At 31.6% G+C, this 19,823-nt stretch overlaps 1 protein-coding gene across 3 annotated transcripts in view; it reads right to left on the bottom strand.

The window, feature by feature from the left end:
• The window catches only part of LOC111002879 (mushroom body large-type Kenyon cell-specific protein 1), a 145,852-nt gene that overhangs the window by 13,083 nt on the left and 112,946 nt on the right, over nucleotides 1–19,823 (bottom strand). For 2 of the 3 annotated variants that reach the window (XM_022273149.2, XM_022273151.2), the window contains 2 exons: nucleotides 9,122–9,247; nucleotides 7,726–7,856 (listed from right to left, as the gene is read on the bottom strand). In XM_022273149.2, coding sequence (XP_022128841.1) covers nucleotides 7,726–7,856; nucleotides 9,122–9,247 — 257 coding nt within the window. The remainder of the gene's footprint in view (nucleotides 1–7,725; nucleotides 7,857–9,121; nucleotides 9,248–19,823) is intronic. The other variant, XM_022273150.2, reaches the window with a different exon arrangement.

Here is a 19,823-nt window from a genome sequence, read left to right as displayed (position 1 = left end):
TTCCTACAATGTTAAAGTCGGTTATAGCTACACAAAACATTGTGTCGCAAAAACTTTAATTATATCGTTTTACACTTAGCACGTTTATGCATAAATAATCTAAAAACTTAATTAATTTACACTGAATATTTTCCTGCTAAAATGATCACGACATCCTATAGATTAATTTAATTAATAACATTCTAGGTTAGGTATAACGGTAACTAGGGAAATAGGTTATTTATATATTTTTCGGTTTTTATAAAGAGTTGATTTTTGAATAATTACTTAGCTTATATTTAAATTTAAGCTTAAAACGATTAAAAGCACATATTTTTTATTATGACTATAATTAAAAATTATATTTATAAATTAGGCAACGTCTTTTTTAACAGCAAATGGGCGGGAGGCCCATTTCACGATAAGTATCGCCCACGGCCACAGCCTTTGTTATTTTTGCAAGTAAATAAGTATTGTAAATAAAGGGTAGAACCACAAAAAAAAGCAAAAAACCCCATTTCATTTTCACCATCCATCGCGGTCGAACGTATCAATACGAAATATTCAAAAATAGAACTAATCAAAACTGATACAACTCTGGTACACAATAGACCTGAAACGTTGAATGCTGCATTGAGTGTGTGGCAACAAAGCGGTGTTGTTGTCAATAGTTCTGATGTTTCTTGAGGAATATTGAAATTATTCGATGTTCAGCTGACGTAGGCCTCTTTTGTTTGTATTTAGGTTACGTTGACATTATGAATTTAGCAAACGGTGAAAAGTAGAATACAAGTGCACAAAATGCAGTTTTTTGTAAACTAGTTACTGATCGCAGTTACTTGATTAAAACTTAAACCTGTTAAATATGCCGAAAGCCCGTCTCAAAGGATAATTATTCACTTATTTCTAGCTTTCTTGAGTTGCTTATCTTGATGATAGGAATTTCGCTAACTAACTGTATAAGTGAACCTTATTTAAACCATACTTTTTTTATTTTTTACTTTGTTAGTGTCAATATATTTCTAAGAATATTTTTATTTTGAAAGTTCTCCAATACATGTATCTGTTATCGCTTCACAGCTTTTGGTATACGTTCCACCAGGAAGCTTAAGACGCGTATTGTGAGGAATGAATAGGATCGTCGATATTTATCCGAAACCGGCTGAGATTGTCACACATCCGACGGAATCGATTCACATGTGCTCATTTCGATGCTTTCTTAAGGCATTCAAGCATTTATACGCCAACGACAAAATATTATTCAAGAACCGACAACAGGACCTAAAACTGTTGTGATCATCAAAAAGATTTAATTATCGTTTTAATCGATATAGCTTTGAAGTGAGTATATTTAACGATAGAGTAAAAATATGTCTTTGTGAATTTTTCTAATAGCATTTTACTTCACACCAAAAACTATGACTTACAGATTACTGGTTATTCCGCGCTACTTTCGCATGGAAGGAGAAAAACGTGTTTTATTTACTCATTTACTGTTATAGTACTATACATATAAACCATCCTTTTGAATCTATTTGTGTATTAATAAAACATATTACATTCGTTGCGTAGGTAATCTTAGGACTAAGATTCAGAATCTCTATTAAATTAATAGATAATAGAGATAATAGAGATAATAGAGAGACTCTATTAAATTTGTTATTATATGAGAAGCCCCACAGGGGTTTGTATAGCCATTGATGATGATTTGATCATTGATATGAGTTAGAAGTGTGAAGACTACTCTAAATTCTATCAAGAATCACTGATTTTTGCTACTATTTTCCAACCTTTCCCCGCTAAATATTTTATTACATCTTCCCATCTGGTTGGTGGCCGTCCTTTCTATTTTCTTCTCACTGAGCCATTCCTAGAAAGTCTTTTTGATCTGTCATGAAACAACTAAAACCATCCGGTATGTCAAAATTTTGCCGAATATTTTTCAGTTCGCACTAGAAATTTAGTTCAAGACTACAGGTAGCAGAAGGCGACATTGTTTCATACTTAAAGATCTTCCTCTTGAATTACTGGCTGAACTAAATCTAAAAGCCGTGCAGCGGAGACTGGCTGGTCTTCTACTTTGTAATATACATTGGCCAGTAAATAAATAACTAAGATATATGCTATTTCCTGAAGTTTAGTATTATCATTGTCTGTATTCAATAAATCTTTATATAACGCTGGTATTCCCTTATATGAACCAAAAGATACGGTTAAGTTAAAATCAGTGTTATTATAATTAGTGGCACAGTTGCAAGGTAGACAATACCTTTTATCATTTACATAACAAATGGGACTAAATATTCAACCTTGGAGAGCTCCGTCTCAAATTGATTCTTTGTTAATTTATTCGAATTGTCGACTTAATGTTTACGTAATGTGACTGAGTTCATTTTGTTCTAAAATCCTAAACATTTTATTAAACAGTAAAAATGTAAAACTGTTTATTATATAAAGAAAAACGACACGATACCTTGCAATGTTATAATTTTGATATTTTTGCGGCAAATGGTTGATCAGAGCTGATAATTAAAAATACTGAGTTGTTTTATTTCAGAAGTATATCTTTATGGATATTATTAGTTTATGAATATTTTTAAATACTGCTATCGAAAAGATATTTAATTTGTGCGCCAGTCGTTGTGATTGTGACATATTTCCATGGGTCTGGTATCTGGCTGTGCTTTCTTAAGTTCTCATGTTTTCTATTCTATAATATTGTTTTATAGGTTTCTAAATGTCCACCTTGTAACAAGTACGTTATTTGAGTGCAAACAAGTTGAGCCAAAAACCAGATTTAATCATATTTTATTTTACATTTTACCCGACTAATGTCTCGACTCAATAAAAATCGAATATAAATTGAAACTGAATAATTATAATTTTGAAATATTCGTTTTGCTCGTTACATTCGAGTTGCCAACAATCCAATTATATCAAAAGTAGAGTCATAAACCGTTAACGATCCGGTATCGGTATCCGTTCTCCCAAATGTCATTTTTACACCACTTTTATGGACTTTTAGGAGATTACTTTTGGTCATAAAATAATGACGGTAGATACTATGATAAAAGCAGTGTTGGCTTAGTGATGTCAGTATGCTACTCTCATCTCGGAGCTCGTAGGTTCTATTTCCTGCTGTGCATCAATGGGGTTCCTATATGACAATTTAAAGTTTGCTTGTGAAAGTAACATTCTGAGAAAACTGGCGTGCCTTAGTCCCCAAAACCTTGATTGAATCTCAGCCCCGGATCATAAAATGTCGTAACGCCATGATCACATATATAGACACAACTTTTAGTAATATTGACGAGTTAGCAACGAATCTGCATACAACCGATATATGAAAACATATCGTTACATAACTGGCATATGTCATAGCTTTACATCAACATAGTTGTCAACATCTATTTTTATAAATGTAATTGGAGGCAAACCGGAAACAGTCTCTCCTGAAGTTATGTGAAAGCCGGCATTTTAAGAATTAGTACGCTCTTTTCTTGAAGAACCCTAAGTCAAATTGATTTATACTTTAATGGTTTTATGAAATGAAATTAATACTTTAATGGGCAGTTGGTTCCACATAGAGGTGGTACGGCAAATTGCCTTAAAAACTCTAAGTTGTGGAGCGACGGACGTGGTGATACGGATAGTATTTCGTATTCTGTATCGTTTGTCTAACATATTATGCTGACAACGAATTATCTTACGGACATACATTGTGCAGAGACGATGTGAACTTGGGGAAACTGATCGTGTTTTAAAAAACAGAACACCACGTGGCCGTTCACCAACAACAATGGACCAATTCAGTGAATCACTCATAGTCCTTAAAACTGTACTCTGTAATAAAAGCTGGCGCCGGATAGAAAGTGCTGGCAATAGATAGACGTTTAATTGCTGACCATGACGCTAAAAAAATTAAAAAATTCCTTACGATCAAATCATGATAGTATGGGCATTCAAATAGGATAAATAAAGTGTTTCATCTGTGTTCTACACACATGCGTGCGTCACCAATATCTATCCATATCCAAATCGTGGGGTTTGAATCTCGGCTATGGGCTTATCGAAATGCGAAATTAATACCTAGTTATAAGATATAGTAAATACGCAAAAAGAAAAGGCTACCTTACTCATAATAATAATGGTGATATCAAGAACTAAAGAAAACAAATAGAACCTTTAATATCAAGGGTTGAAATTCATTTTTTAAAAACCATTCAAAAGACACTAAATGCTTGTATTACTGTAAATTTATATAATCTAAATAAAGGATCGATTAATCCGTCGGTGTAACGATTGACCTTTAGCGACCAGCAATAAATTTTACACTATTTAATATTCAAAATAAACACTCGTTAATATTAAACCAAACAAGCTGTTTGACATTGACAAATACCTAAACTATATCGTTAACACAGCTTGAAAATCTATAGTCGTTGTTTAAGAGTCCTAATTTTGAATCCTAATGCAAGCAATCAATTTACTGTAGGGCCAAAATATAAGGACTGATTTTATGTCTCTAAAAGAGGCTCATCGCAGAGGAATCAGTCATCCACGTAGTCCTGGATTGCGAGGCTATGGCTAAACAACGTACGAAAATCCTCGGAACAGTGAGGTCGCTCCGTGAAGCCTGTGAATTGCCCAGGAGACTTCTGTGCTTCTGGAAGGAGCTGGGCTGGCTTAAGTAACCAGGGCTTTACGCAAAACAGACCAAATTCGAGTCTAGTTGCGGAAATTGAGCCTACCTACCTAAAACCTAAATCATCGGAGAAGTGAAGTCGCTCAGTGAAGTCTTCTGCACTTCTGGAAGGAGCTAAGCTGGCTTTGTTAGCCAGAATTTTACGCACAACCGATCTATAGGACTCGCTGGGCAGGCTGCTTCTAATTAATTTGCTATATTTGTTTAAAAATAAGTGTTGCTTGATGATTTGCTTTTTCAAAAGAGTATCGAGAGTTTTTTTGCCGGCATTTTCTCTCGGAGTAGATCCTCTGTCTTTGCCGATCAGTAGGGATGCCTACATGTTCAAATTTAATGACGTAGAATAAGTGAAACCTATCTATCATATGTTTCATAATTAACGTATTTTTATTTTATTTTTTATAATGCAGAAACTGAGTTTATCAACCTTTAACCTTCTTTTTAAGTCTCTATTATGTCGCCATTAAGTTTATTGTTAACCCTAAACAAAAATCTCTGTAAAAATCAAAACCGATTTACTGATAGTTTTCATGTGGCATCTGTTATTCGATTTTAAATTAACGATTGGCTGTTTAAATTATTATTTTATTACACGCAATAGTAACGATAATGAAAAACCATACCTAATCAGATTAAAGCTAGTTTGCCCTTGTTAACGATAAACGTGTATTAACGGATTAAAATCAAGTTTAACTAAAGAAAAACCTGCTCTTCCGTATTAAGTAACTAGTCAAGGATTCGTAGTTCATTTCAACTGAGTTAAGATTGCATCACATCGTTAAATCAAGGAAAATATACTGCAACTTTTTTTTCTAACCAGTTTTAAATCTTTATAAATAAAAATAAGTATAAGAATACGAGAAAATGTATGTAATTTTTTAAAATTAAGAAATGAAATTTTTGTTTGTATTACAACAAAAATCTTTTCGTTTGCCTGGTGCGGTATATGGCGTAGAGTCCTGAGTGGTTCGATTTCCGGTGAAATAGTAATTTAAATTTCATTGGCTGATCATCTACTTGCTTGTGAAGAAGAATCATTGAAGTATGTTTTAAGTATGCGAATATGTTTGTTTACTTTATACAGTATTAATTTTGTCTTTAAGACAAGATCTTCTGGACTTACCATTATTTATATTGAAACAAGTTGATATTAAACAATTCAATGCCATTAGAAGGGCCACAATATTACATCGTAAACAACCATTCGTTATTCAAAATATCGTTTATCTAACATCTATCTATAACTGTAGATATGTTGATAATTTAAACTATAAAAGTGGTATTTAGATTTGAATTAAATATTATTTTGGTAATATTGTAATTAGCACCATCAACCAAACAGTTAATATATTCTGTGCTCGCCTAATATCTTACTTCAACAATTGTATTCCACAGGCTATAATAATAATAATAATCTTTATTTATTTTCTCACAAAAACTTCACAAAACTTCATACATGATAAGTTACAACTATTTATTAATGTATGTAAATAATTGTCTTTCTTCTTTTGAGGGAACGAATATATGACGAATAGAATAGAATAAAAATTCCATTTTTGGATTCACCCTGAAATTCCGAACAAATTGTGCCCTTATCTATAAAAAAACTAGCGGATCCGACAGACGTTGTCCTGTCTACACGTCATTAATTTCAAAATTTCAATTTTTAATAAGCCATTTTGATGAAAATTATTATTCAAATGTTATGACAATATCTAACGATCCAGCACATGGTCACACACGATATAACACAATGATAACAAAACTTTTTTTAAATTTCGGGACAGATTAAAATTCGAATATTATTTAAAATTTGACACTGCGATGGTAGCGCCGTCTGTCGGATCCAATGTAAAACATTCCAAAATCAACAACAACTAATAAATTGAAAATTAATTAAAAAAACATTGTCCAGCGGACAAAATTGTGAATCTAAACCATTCCCAGATCCCCTTGAACACACACAAAAAATTTCGTCTAAATCGGTCCAGTCGTTTAGGAGGAGTTCAGTCACATACACACGCACACAAGAAATATATATATTAAGATATCTTGATACGCCACCGAGTAATTTACATCTAGTTAAAAGTGCTGAATAAAACGCCTTTAAACGTTTTAGATAAGTCAGCTTTAACACTATTAAAACAGCTTAAATTTTTAAATGCAACCGCATCAAAGAAATTAGGTCATACGTCATTCATTAAGATTTAAGATTACTGTGGCCTGGCTTCATAATTTTTAAAATATTGATATTTTATAGTGAATCTAAGTAGGTCACGCTTGTATTTATTAATTCTTTAATTTATTTGGATAATGGATTTAAATATTCATGGTGTTACTGATTAAATGCTATGGTAATACAATAATTATAAAACCTTTTTGCACAGTTTCACTAGAACCTTTTGCGAAAACATTTCGGGAAAACAACTCTCCGTGTGAGTGTTTCGAATAGAAAAACCTACGAACATGCAGTTTTTTTAATAACATTTGCCTAAAAAATGGTACCTATTCATTTGTAACTACGTTTATATTTATAACATCTACAACTTTGTCATAGATTTTCAGTAGTAAGTTTTTTGTGTTTAAACGTACCTATTTATTTCTTTTCTTTTAAAGGGGTGTATCTAGAGGTGTTAATATGCCTATATAGTAATTTCGTTATTCCATATGTCACGTGGATTAGGTCAGTTATGCTTAAGCCGCCATTTAAGACAGTGTCGACAATAAAGACAGTGAATACTATTATCGGTTTTCATTTGTATACAACACCAAAGTATGATCTACACAAAGGTACAATGAAAAATGGAAATCAAGAAGATTTTACAATTGGGAAGGTGATTTGTCAAAGGGACAGCGATGGTTATTTTGAAACAGAACAATAATAAGAAGGCACTAGCGGAGGCCTATGTCAAAGGCAATCCCGACGAAAAACCCGTATTTTGTTAAAATTTATAATAATATTGACATTTTTTAAAATACAGGAGTAATTTTTTTCTAAAGGCATATATACTCTAAGAGATTATCCAAATACAAAAACTTACCTATCGAGCGGCGGTCTCGGAAGCCTCTGCATCATCCAGGCCTGCGGCAGCGCCGGCGGAACCAGCCCCGAGCCGAGGGCAGCCAACGCAGCAATCATCTGTTGGAACTGCACACACATCTCCGTGTAAGCCTGATAGATATACCCTTACATTAAACCATAAATATACTTTATGATCTATGTGGCTGGATTTATCCGCGAGTCTTCGTGTGACGTGACCAGTCCATGGGTGGCATCACTTACCCTTTTTTATATAAAAAATGCCCACAGATTTGGGTATACCGTAAAACTGATCAACTTCATTTATCTAAGTTAGTAATACTAAAATGACTCATAATCGTCCCGATAAATTTTTATTTATCATGAATCAATCCATGTCAATGAAAAATTCATTGATGGCACTTCGTTCTTTTATAAAAATTTAATAACAAGAATAATGCTCCAAAAATTAAACGCGGAAATTTATTGTTGTAAAGAATTTTATCCTATTTTTAGCAAAACTTATGTTTACATATATTGTCGTACATATTAGATAGAGTAATATGTATGATGTTGTAGACTAAATAAATAAATAAAATATTGATCTGAACCAGTATTCCATATTCAAACATAAAAATATAAACCCCCCACAATTCCCGATAGCAATCATAATAGAATGTTAGTCCTCCCTTCAAAAGACCATAATAATTAAAACGAAGGTAAACGCACCTTAGAAAACTTATGGCGCATGGGGGATATAAAAAGCATGGTCTTATCTAGGTCAAAGGGGTCTTAGACGTCAAAGGATTCAAGGGGCCACAGATTATGGTAACAACCATTAAAAATAAGTGAATATCTATTGTGAATGTTGATAGCGTTCTGTCAGTAGATAACATACTATGTATTTAGAAAATTGAATCGAACATATATAAAATTCTATCAATTTTAAATAACGATATTAAGCACAACTTCAAAGGACACCTTCTACGTAAGGAGCGGTTTATATGAGGCATTAGTTTTGCTTGTTAAATATCTATGTATAAAAATTATCGATCCAAATTTAAAAATGCGACCTATTTTTAAAGATTAGATATTTTGTATAGATTAAATTTCATAGACTATAACTAAAAACATACAATAATCTAATTATTTTTATTTGTCAAATTCTAAATGCATTAATAGTGTAGTAAATACGTTCGTTATTGTACCACGTGGTTTATCAATATTTAGACAAAACAACAAAACTACCGTCATTTCAAACACGAAATCTTTTTAGTCTTTCAGTTTTCGTTATTTTCAGCTAGTACGTTTAAGCTATTGAAAGAGACTACGGGATTTTAGTTTAGCATGATAAATAAGTTTTTGTAACTAATTTTAAGTTTGATGAGCCGCTCCCTATATTTACATTACTTGCATACCTGTGCTATCGCTTGCGGGTTCTGCCCCTGCAGCTGCAACTGCAGCAATTGCTGCAGCAGTAGTGGCCCGCCAGCGGGACTTTTTGCTCCCGACAAGGAACTGCTATCCGATTCCGATTCGGGACTCTGGAAGAGAGAACATAGATTATACATATGTATTTGTCACACTCTTGACAAATAACTTTTAATATTTTGCGTAATCAAAATCAAAATCAAAATTTATTTATTCAGTTTAGATGCGACTTAAGGCATGCTTATGAATGTCAAAAACGTTTACAAAATTCGCGAAAGAGCAAAACTACGCCATCCGTTCGCAAGACTACCAGGAGGTCTTGTTCTGAGAAGAACGGGCAAGAAACTCAGCAAGTTTTATCCTCCTTTTACATACAATAATTCAAAATAAAATGTCATAAACCACAACGTCATTTAAGTTTTGTAACTTCTACAATCTAGAAGGCATAAAATACTTATTAACCTTACCTAAGCTAATATTTAAAGTTACTGATGTGTCTCATAAGTATGAAGTTCGAAAGAAGCATATTTGTTATATTATATATAAAAACAATTGGATAGTTTGTTACATGTGTTTTTTTAACATTGCAATATTGAAGCATTTCCCATTAATTTTGGACTCTTTAAAGCGGATTTTGTGGCTTTAAGGATTTTGTGGCTTTAAGGATTTTGTGGCTCTGCGAAGTTGTAAGAAGAAAAAAATTGCAAACATTTGGAGCCAAAAACAAAGAAATTAATATTACCCATCACAAGAACCTACTTCTAATTAAATTCCATTGTTTAATGACTTAAAACAATTATTACCAATTGTATTTAATAGATTTAATTATTAAATTAACCTTAATAAAAACCAAATCATTAATACAAAAGGCGAAAATTCGATTAAAAATAATGCAATATAATTAGATTGACGTAAATGCAAATTATATTTAATTATAGTTTGGCGTATTTATTTTCCTATTGTGTTAATTATTTTATAACGTTCCATTCGAGCGTTCATTTAGAGCTTAATTAATAGGAAAATCGGTAATACTAAAAACCGATATTTTTACGTTTTAGCGAGAAACGGAATCGATGTGATGTATGCTAAAGCTAGCGAATTGGACTATTGACTAAACTCCGGTATTAAGAAACTTGTATGGAACACATAAATTTCTATCTGCAAAGGGTACCTTCTAATGTAAGGAACGGTTTATATAAGTGGCATTTGTTTTGCTTTGTTCAATATGTATAAAATTATCGGTCCAAATTTAAAAACACGACTCTATTTTTAATGATTAGATATTTTGTATAGATTAAGTAACTTTCAAAGACTTTGAATAAACAATACGATAATTACCAATTTATATATTTTAGGTCATGTTCCGACCTTAACATTTTAAATTTCTCTTTAATCAATATTAACACTGAGGTTCTTACTTAGGTGTCATGAACTCTGTGAGCATGATTTTGGCTCTAAAATCGACATTGTGTCAGTCACAGTAGGCTAATCACGTACTATATTATAATTTTTAAAAAGTTATATCAGGCACTATACAAAACAGAATAAAATGTTATAATAGCAAGTCTATTTAAATGAGATAAAAATAACATTAGTGATTACGCTGAATTCTTAATATTATCCAAATATTTTATATTTGTCAAATTATGATTATATTTATTATAGAAATGATTATTTCCATGGATCATAGTAGCGACAACATGTACTAATTGAAAGCAAAAGGTGAAATGTACCCGCACGCATTATTAAATAAAATTTGGTTTCATCATTCAAAATTTTCCCTTTTATTTACTTACATATAATTCGTTTTCAATAAAATATATTATATATTCGTTTAAAATGCAATTTAGACAGGCTTAGGAGAAATTTCAGCGAAACATTGGTTTGTACATATTATAAATTTATATATTTGTAGAACGATGTGTAAATTTATTATGGAGATAAATTCATTAAATATTAATATGGAATAGTTATCCAAAACAAACATTTAATTGCGTATCTTGTAAGATTTATTACATTAAATTCCATTCTCACGGATGTTTTTAAAATGATTGCGTTAGATCTAATTTTCCTGTCATGATTTAAGATGATTTTCCGCTTATTACGAAATTATTGTTTGCCCTTACAAGGAAATATGACGTGAATATTTTATTATTATATTTTACGAAGCAAAACTATTTTATTTAATACTAACAATTATAAGAAATAATTTATGAGTGACTCAAAAGCAACTAGACTTTTAGTTCAGGTATTTCATCAGTTATTCAAGAATTGCCGTGTAGTCTAACGGAAAAATAAACCTGAATAGTGTAATTAGCGTTAGCACCGGACCAATCAATAGTTAGATACGTAAATTATATGTAGCAGGATATTCGACGGTTAGAAAAAAGGGCAATTGTGCCTTGACGTTACGAACGCATTAATAAAAATACTATTCTAAATTCAAACCCATTAACCGGTTCTCACGACCGCCATTTTGACTCGTCCTCGACCGTCATTGGTCGAGGCCGCGAGTTTAGAATTAGAATGTGAACCCCACCATTTGGCGAGCGGTAAATTATGTGTGGCCAGTTTTTTTACGTTCCAAGTTCAAATAATGGAGTTCAAACAGCTGCCGTGTAGCGCTATTCTAAGCAGATGGTGCATTACGTATTGTATAATCTATGATTCTACTTTTTTCTATTTAACCGGTTCTAGACCCCTATTTGTTAGATAAATAATGAAACCTGCTGAGACTGCATTTTGTAAGTATAAATTACAAGATTTTAAATATGAGCCTTAACTAAAAAGATTATAAATAAATCATAGATAAACAAGAAACTATACTTTGACAAATGAAACAATTATTATTTCCTCGTGGGTACTTAATGTAAGAATGCATTTGAAATGTTCAGTGGTTTTAGTTGATCAAATATGATTTCACAGCCAGTATTTAGAATCGTATAAAAGCAACACATCTATTTAAAAATACAGTGATACCAGTTTCTAGTAATGATAATTGTATTAATCCATTTTGTTTTTGACTGACATCCATGTCATTTCATATTACATATATAGTATATATATATGAGACATAGCTCGATTTAAATTCTTATTGAGACATTCAGTAATATAGTTGAGAAATATTTTTTATTCCTAATTCATAAAAACTTTTTAAATTGTAATTTATATACTAATAATTATTTTAATTAAATATCAATTTCCAAAGAATATAAAATAAGAATCAGTACGTTTTGTATGATTGATAGATATAGGCGATATTTAAATGAAAAAAAATCAGTGGCGCGACAACATTTTTTGTGGCTGAGCCTCAGATTTCTGAATGTTTCATGATCATTTGTCAATCTTGTAGACAAGTAAATAGTTTGCCTCCTGTGCCTGACACCCCGTCAACTTTCAGACAAGTCTAGTCGGTTTCCTTGTTGTTTTCCTACACCGATTGAGAAATTGCTAAATGTGCACCTAGAAAAGTTTATTCGTGCACAGCCGTGAATCGAACCTACGATGCGATCAGATGCTCCCACGCTAGCCAACATCAACTGCTTATATATGTTATTCAATAATATAAATAGGGACTATTTTTATATGTTAGGGAACATATAAAAATGTTAATCTGTGGTATTGTTCTTGTCTATAGATAAGAAAGTATTTAGTCGTTGTTTGACAAAATTCAAAAACATTTAATTATGTAGGTATCATATTGTACACTAATGAACGTTAAAAAAAGATATATATACATTAAATGCTTCTAATTTTAAATTAACTGACAGTTCTCAAGTCAAGGGCGTAGAGCGGAAGAGAAGAGCTCCGCCACTCTTTTTAATCGCCAAGTTTTTTCTTTTACAGGAAGACAGGAAATCCTTCTGGCCTCTTGGCCTTAAAACAGGTCAAGACTTGACATTAGGATTTTATTTATTTGCAGACTTTCTTAAGAAATCCCTCACTAAATCGAGCTACCATCTAAGACCAACTATTTACGAAACTCGGTTATGTATCGTATACCTACAGATTACAACAAAAATTACCAGCAAATATAGCAAAAATAGCGATATATTTAATGTGACTAAAAAATTCATAAAAAAGATTTAAAAAAAACTCGGGTACTTTACTAATAATGGTTTTGTTTGTTCCTTCATATTAAATATATGAATCAATCAATCTTAGAACTGTGCTTTATGTTTCTGTTTCAATGTGTATTCCGTTTTGGCTTTTGTGTGTAATGTAATTGTTTGAATATTATTTAGTGATTAGCTGTACCAATACTTAAATAAAATAAATTAATAATTTCCAAAATTGGAAATTTGGTTTTAGCTTGGAAATTACTTAAATAATTGGTAATAATAAAATATTTATTGACAGAAACATGGACTTGTTTAATTTGTGAATAGCATTGAGCTAAGCCAGTTCAACCTTGAATATTAAATAATAGATTGTCTAGTATGACGATCTAAATAAATAACACTTAAATGGAAATAATATTCATGTTTTTCTAACTTCATTTTCTAATATGCATAAATATTATTAAAAAACCATTAAAATTTAACAAAAAAATAGACAAAAATTTATTTAACAGACTTGGTGAATAAATATTATTAGTATTAGAAGCGTGTCCTTTTATATACTTATTCGACTTAACATCAATCTATACTATATCTATTTCATTTAATTTATCTGAGTCGGTTTTTAATCGGACTATTTATTTTTTCAACTGTTAATCCTTTTTAGGATGATATTAATACTAATTATTAAATAGTGAGTTATTTTCATTATTATCACATACAAATCATTATCAGAAAAAATAAATTTCATTTTGACAATTGGTATAACTATCGAAGATTAGATGAAACTAACCATGAAATCGCCTCATGTTCTGTTCCCATCCATTTCACACTAAAAAAACTAAGAAAAACAAAACACACTCAATGTACCGACTTTGTTTTCATTATAACATTTCCGGCACTTAAACACGAAAGCGCGCCATTTAAATTAAAAAAACACACTTAGACGTTCTCTTTTCGAAAAAGTCCGAAATGTCAAAAGCGCGCGCTCATTTTTCTTTTTTACGAGCGGTAATGATTAGTAAAGGCGTGCGTACACTGAGGCTATTTGGCCGCACGTGTACGGCCGAGGGGAGGGTCTGACACGTGAATTTTCCTCGGTTTCCACCCCTAGCGGACCGCCCCTGTAGGCTTTTCTGTCCGGCCTATGCTGTTTAACCGATCGGATATTAAGTGCACAGGAGTCGCTCAATCTGTTAATTAATTTATTATACTTTTTTTCGCATCATTTACCCGACGAGAGCTTACGGAAATATAATTGCGCAGATATAGGTACATCTTAATTTATACCAATTAGACTTTTGTATGATTTTATAAACGCGATAAATCCACTTTTTGTACAATTAAAATTTTAATTCGAAGCTATAAAACATACAATTACACCAGTAAATCATTATAGCATGCGATGGTGTTATAACACGAAAATTTAAGATCACAAAAATGAAGAGAACTGAATTAATTTTACGGTTGAGGTAGTCCTGCTGTGTAATTACACAATACATTCCCTTAATAAAACGATAAAACTAAACCTAGCGATAAAGATATTTTTTTATGTAGTCTTCGATTGTTTTTTTAAATTTACAATACTTTTCATAATAGTGAACGCATCCAACAAATTTGAGAACTAAACAAGAGTTGTATTAAAACTATTGAAAAAAGTAGTGAATACCGAAATAGCACTGTAAAAGTAATGTGCGTACATGAAACAGAGTCATTATCGTTTAGTAATAAAATTAACGCATGTTATACGTAAATGAGGAAATTTATAACAGCGCAGTTAAAAATTATCACAAACACAAAGCGGCACTCGACTCAAAAAAGAACAATTATACAATATCCACTCTACTCAATTCTCTGTCCGACCACTGCCTACTTTTATACTGTACGCCTACGCTTACTATTTCAGAACTAGCGCTCGCGAAAGTCAACTTTATACCTAAACTACACGGTTCAAAATAAAACAGAACAAAAATCAAATGCACCCCATCTCTTTCCCGCGTATTAATCAAAATACAACTCTCTACTTTGACGTGGAATCGCAGCAAATGGATAAGGCATTGTTTTGAAAATTGAAACTATGGTTAGCTACCGACCAACGTACCCGGAGCTGCGACAGCCCCCTCGATACGAGCGATCGCGTTCGGATCACTGATTTGTATGAAATCGCGAGGGTCAACCCGGCTGGTTGTTCTTCTTCTTGGTTTAGACAAGGTACCTACATAATTGCAATTGTAAGGGTTTTACAATAAACTGTAATTATGGCCAGACAATGATTAGAAATGTTGATACGGATGCACTGTCGTTATTAATTATAAGAATGCTTCAATATTTTATAATGAACCCTTATTTACTTTGGGTGCAATTATAAAATACCGCGTACAAACTGAACGGCTGCTACACATCGATCCCCGGGAGGTTTACTGAAGATTCGAGAGCAAATATGTGTACAAAGCTTAAGTTTGCAATAAAACCTTACGTCAACGTTTTTTTTTCAAAGAGCTTTCTATAACATTAATTCTATCGATAGATGGCGCTCTAGACAAAGTAAGCTTTGATAATAATTAATGAATAGGGTAATTAACTTAATTACGCTTTACATTGCAATAAATACACAAAGATAGAGAGGCATTTTTGAATTTAGAATGTTTTGTCTTTAAATGTAAGTAATAAAAATATATTTCATTTTATTGACTTTATCGATGTAATAAACATAAAATCAATAAATAATTTACTCACCTGCATCATTAAATAAAAACAATATATTGCCAGTAAGCACTGCTAATGTATATTCCGTTTAAGGATCGAATATTTATTAAGCAAAACAGTAGTATTGTGATGTCATTTTTCCCTGATTAATCATCAACAATGACAAATTAAAAAGCAAAACTTCCAACTTATTTTCATTTGAACCACAGACAATGTTGTCTGTGTGATGCCTGTCAAAATTAGTGAAAAGGTTATTCATAGTCTAGTCTGGAATACTGAAGATATAACTGTATATTTTGTTTTGCTCGTTAAGTTTTTGTGTTGATTTCTAATTTGTCTATAATTTCAACAATTTCCTGATAAATATTGACGTTAACTAATCTTTATACTAAATTATTTGCCTAAACCTATGCAGACTAATAAAATAAAAAAATATAAAGTGGACAAAACAATCGTACTCATAAATATCATCATAATATATCAAAGCTTATATTGTAAATGCTGAAATATTTATTTTGATAGTTAAAATAGATAACAAGTTTATGTTACGGAAATGTCGAGGGAGGTTTTAATACAATCTATTGGATAAATATATATGTAAAAATATATCAACCCGATCAGGAAAAAAAAGCAAACGGCTCGGCCAATGGAGACCGCCGATACGTAAAATGTCTCATTATTTACTTGGGAAAAGGAAGAGCGAACTGTTAAAAAAACTGATTTATTAAAAGTAAACAAAGAAGACCATACTTTGTCAATTAAACAAAAACCTGTAATCAGTGTTTTTTCTTTTTTCTTACATAGAATTAATTACCCCTTTTACTTTTGAGAACTTTTCTTAACTATACTAATATGATGAAGAGGAAAGATTTTTATACACTCGTTTGTAACGAATTGGCTCAATAAGTACTGGACCGAATTTGAAAATTCTTACACCATTTGAATGCTACATTATCACTGATTATTTAATTGCAAATAATTCCTAATAGGATCCCTACTAAAATTACAATAATGTTCTCGAAGGAGTAAAAAAATAACTTTAAAATATCTTTCATCGCATGTGCTGCGTAAACGATTGATGGTAGAACAAAATAATGTTACAGAATATCAAAGAACATATCTACAAAAATATTTGAAAAATAAATATACACCCGTGCGAAGCCGAGACTGGCCGCTATCTTTATCTTTTTATGTGCGCAAGGTATCCAAGCTAACCGTGAAAGAGTTGCATTACTGATGGTGCATCACAAACTGAAGCTTACTGGGGCTGACATGGAGGGAGGATGGTTAATAGAGAGTCCAAAAAATGTAATAGAAGAGTTGGTAGCCCGGCCAAACTTATAGGAAAATACAAGACTGTCAAGGCACCTTGAGCGCATGGGTCAAGTTCAGGCGGTGAAGGAGGTCTACATAAGCCGGCCTAAAGGTCGAAGACCAGTAGGTTAATCTATGTACCGCTGCATCAACAGAGTAGAGGAGGCCCTGCTGCAGCTCAGAACTAGCGATTCGCGGGAGAAGGCTCAGGTCGGAGCGCTGGAAGATTCTCATTCTTGGGGACCAAAGTACTTCTTAAATCGCAGAGTTAGTTCCAAACTTTTTGTTTGTAACTGTAGAATGATTATCAACAACTATGATGAATTGAACATATTAAAACAAAATTATGATTGGCGAAAAAAAAGAAGGAATCAAAAGATCATGAAGAAGATTATTGTTTTCAGACCCAAAAACAAAAAATGAGGAAATTATCAAATTATACCAATCCATCATAATGGCGGTGTAAGAATGTTCGTTAAGTATTTTTTAAACGTATCTATAATGCGGTTAATTTTTAAATTCAGTTATAAAGATGCCTCAATAGTCAAATATTCATTGTTTTTTTAATAATTGCGTTTTTACTTAGTTCGTGACCAAATTGTAAAACAAGCCGTCACAATAAATAAGATTAAAAAGTCTAGATATCGTTTATTTATGCTATCATAAAATTCACACTTCGCTTTTATATAGCTTTTTACATATTTTCAAAACTTGAAAGTTTTTTGCCACTTTAAGTTATGTGATTAATATTCACAATTACACAGTTAATATATTTTAGTCTGTACATTTTTAAAACAGGGTCAGTTGACAGTGTATAAATTGTATTTTTGTTTGATTTAAATATGGTTTACTGCTGTCATAAATGAATTTAATATTAATTACTTATTGATGAATTTATTAATAAGAAAGTTTACTTTTCAACTTGTCAGTAACATACAATTTATATTCTTCTTCATTCTAAATAAGCTGAAAATTGTTTACATAAAACAAAGTTTAAACATATTCTAAATCCTTCACAATTAGGTTTACAAGGCATTGTTTTGGGAGCTACTGTAAGCTTTCCAGCTTTTCCCAAGGAGATACAAACTTTCAAGTGTTTAAAAGTAAGATCACTGCTCCCTTAGGTTCGAGCAACGAACCATTTTTAATTTTATTTATTGAAAAAGATATACAACTTGAACTAAAATTAGTTGAGAAACACTTAGGGTAGTATAACTTACACCTATAAAAACTTATAACTATTTATACAGCTAAGGAACTCAAATGTCAGATATCTCCTTGCCACACTTGAGGCTGATAGTTTAAATTGTTAAACTTTAATTATAAATTAGGTCTCCGATATCTTGTTCTCTAAACTGCATTCTCATGGACGGGTAACTACTGAAAACCGTCACCGCAATGATTACTAGAAGTGTGTGAGCAAAATCATTTAATGACTGACACATTCACTGACATGCTTAGAAACATGCTGGTCCTGATCCATAGGACAATCACAAAGCCCTGACACAATCAATTGGTTGCCGATCTAATTTTACATATTATTTTTGTTTTATAATACTGCAAACTGTAATTATTTTATTTTTATCTCACACTGATTTTTTATTACTCTTTAATGTGTAATATTCTACGGTTTCGGTATATAATCAAAAGCCAATGTGACGTTTTATATTACTTAAAAAAAAGTCGCTCCGACATCTTCCTCCGAAAGCCTAAGATTTCTGAATCGTGAATATATGTTTTTTTTCTAATAAGATGTTTTCCAACAATGTGTGCAAAAAGTTCACATTGACAGGAGGATTGGTATTCAGAAACCTTCAACCTCAGAGATGCTCTCATATCATGCGTCTCTGATGCCAGCAGGCCATCGCTGCTCTGCTTATATCAAATTGCGCGAATTTAACTAAACAATAGTTAGCCATTGTTCGTTTGATGATATAATCGTTAATAATGATTTAACACGAGAACAAAAGGCCAAGGGCACAATTATCATTTTGAATCATCGAATGATTGAAAAATAATAATAAAGTTTAAAATCTAAGAATTCTGAATCATAATGATAAATGACGGCAATTAAATTTGTTATGGCCAATTTTAATTTCGAATAATTTAATTAACACTAAGTGACTTAGGATCAGTAGGATCAGGTTCTATATATGTTCGTCATTTATGCTCAGTCTTTTTGCTATATTAAAACTATTTAATTTCAATCTTTAATATTTTAACTTACCGAAATCATAGAATACTAATCTCTCATGTTAGACGAAAAAGGTTACAATAAATGTTTTCATCATGCTTTCAAGATATTTTCGCGCTTAATTTTGTTTATAAATTAGAGTTAAAATTTATTAATATTAGGTGATAGACAATATTTTGTGCGTTTACAATTTTGTTTATAAATTTGAGTTTTTACTTTTGAAAACCTAAGTTAAGTTATTACTTAGGTTTGAAGACAGGAGTTGTTAATCGTAGGTAAAGGTACTATATTCACAAGCTTCTTAATAATGTGAGTTAGCTAAGTTCAAGATACAATGGAATATATACAATTATACTTGCAATAAAAACTTCAATATACCCGCTTTTTTGCATTCAGTAGAACTATTACTGTGTACTT

The sequence above is a fragment of the Pieris rapae genome, chromosome 2, assembly GCF_905147795.1.
Source record: "Pieris rapae chromosome 2, ilPieRapa1.1, whole genome shotgun sequence".
Lineage (NCBI taxonomy): Eukaryota > Metazoa > Arthropoda > Insecta > Lepidoptera > Pieridae > Pieris > Pieris rapae.
Note: the sequence above shows the minus strand (reverse complement) of the source record. Positions and strands in the feature narration are given on the sequence as shown.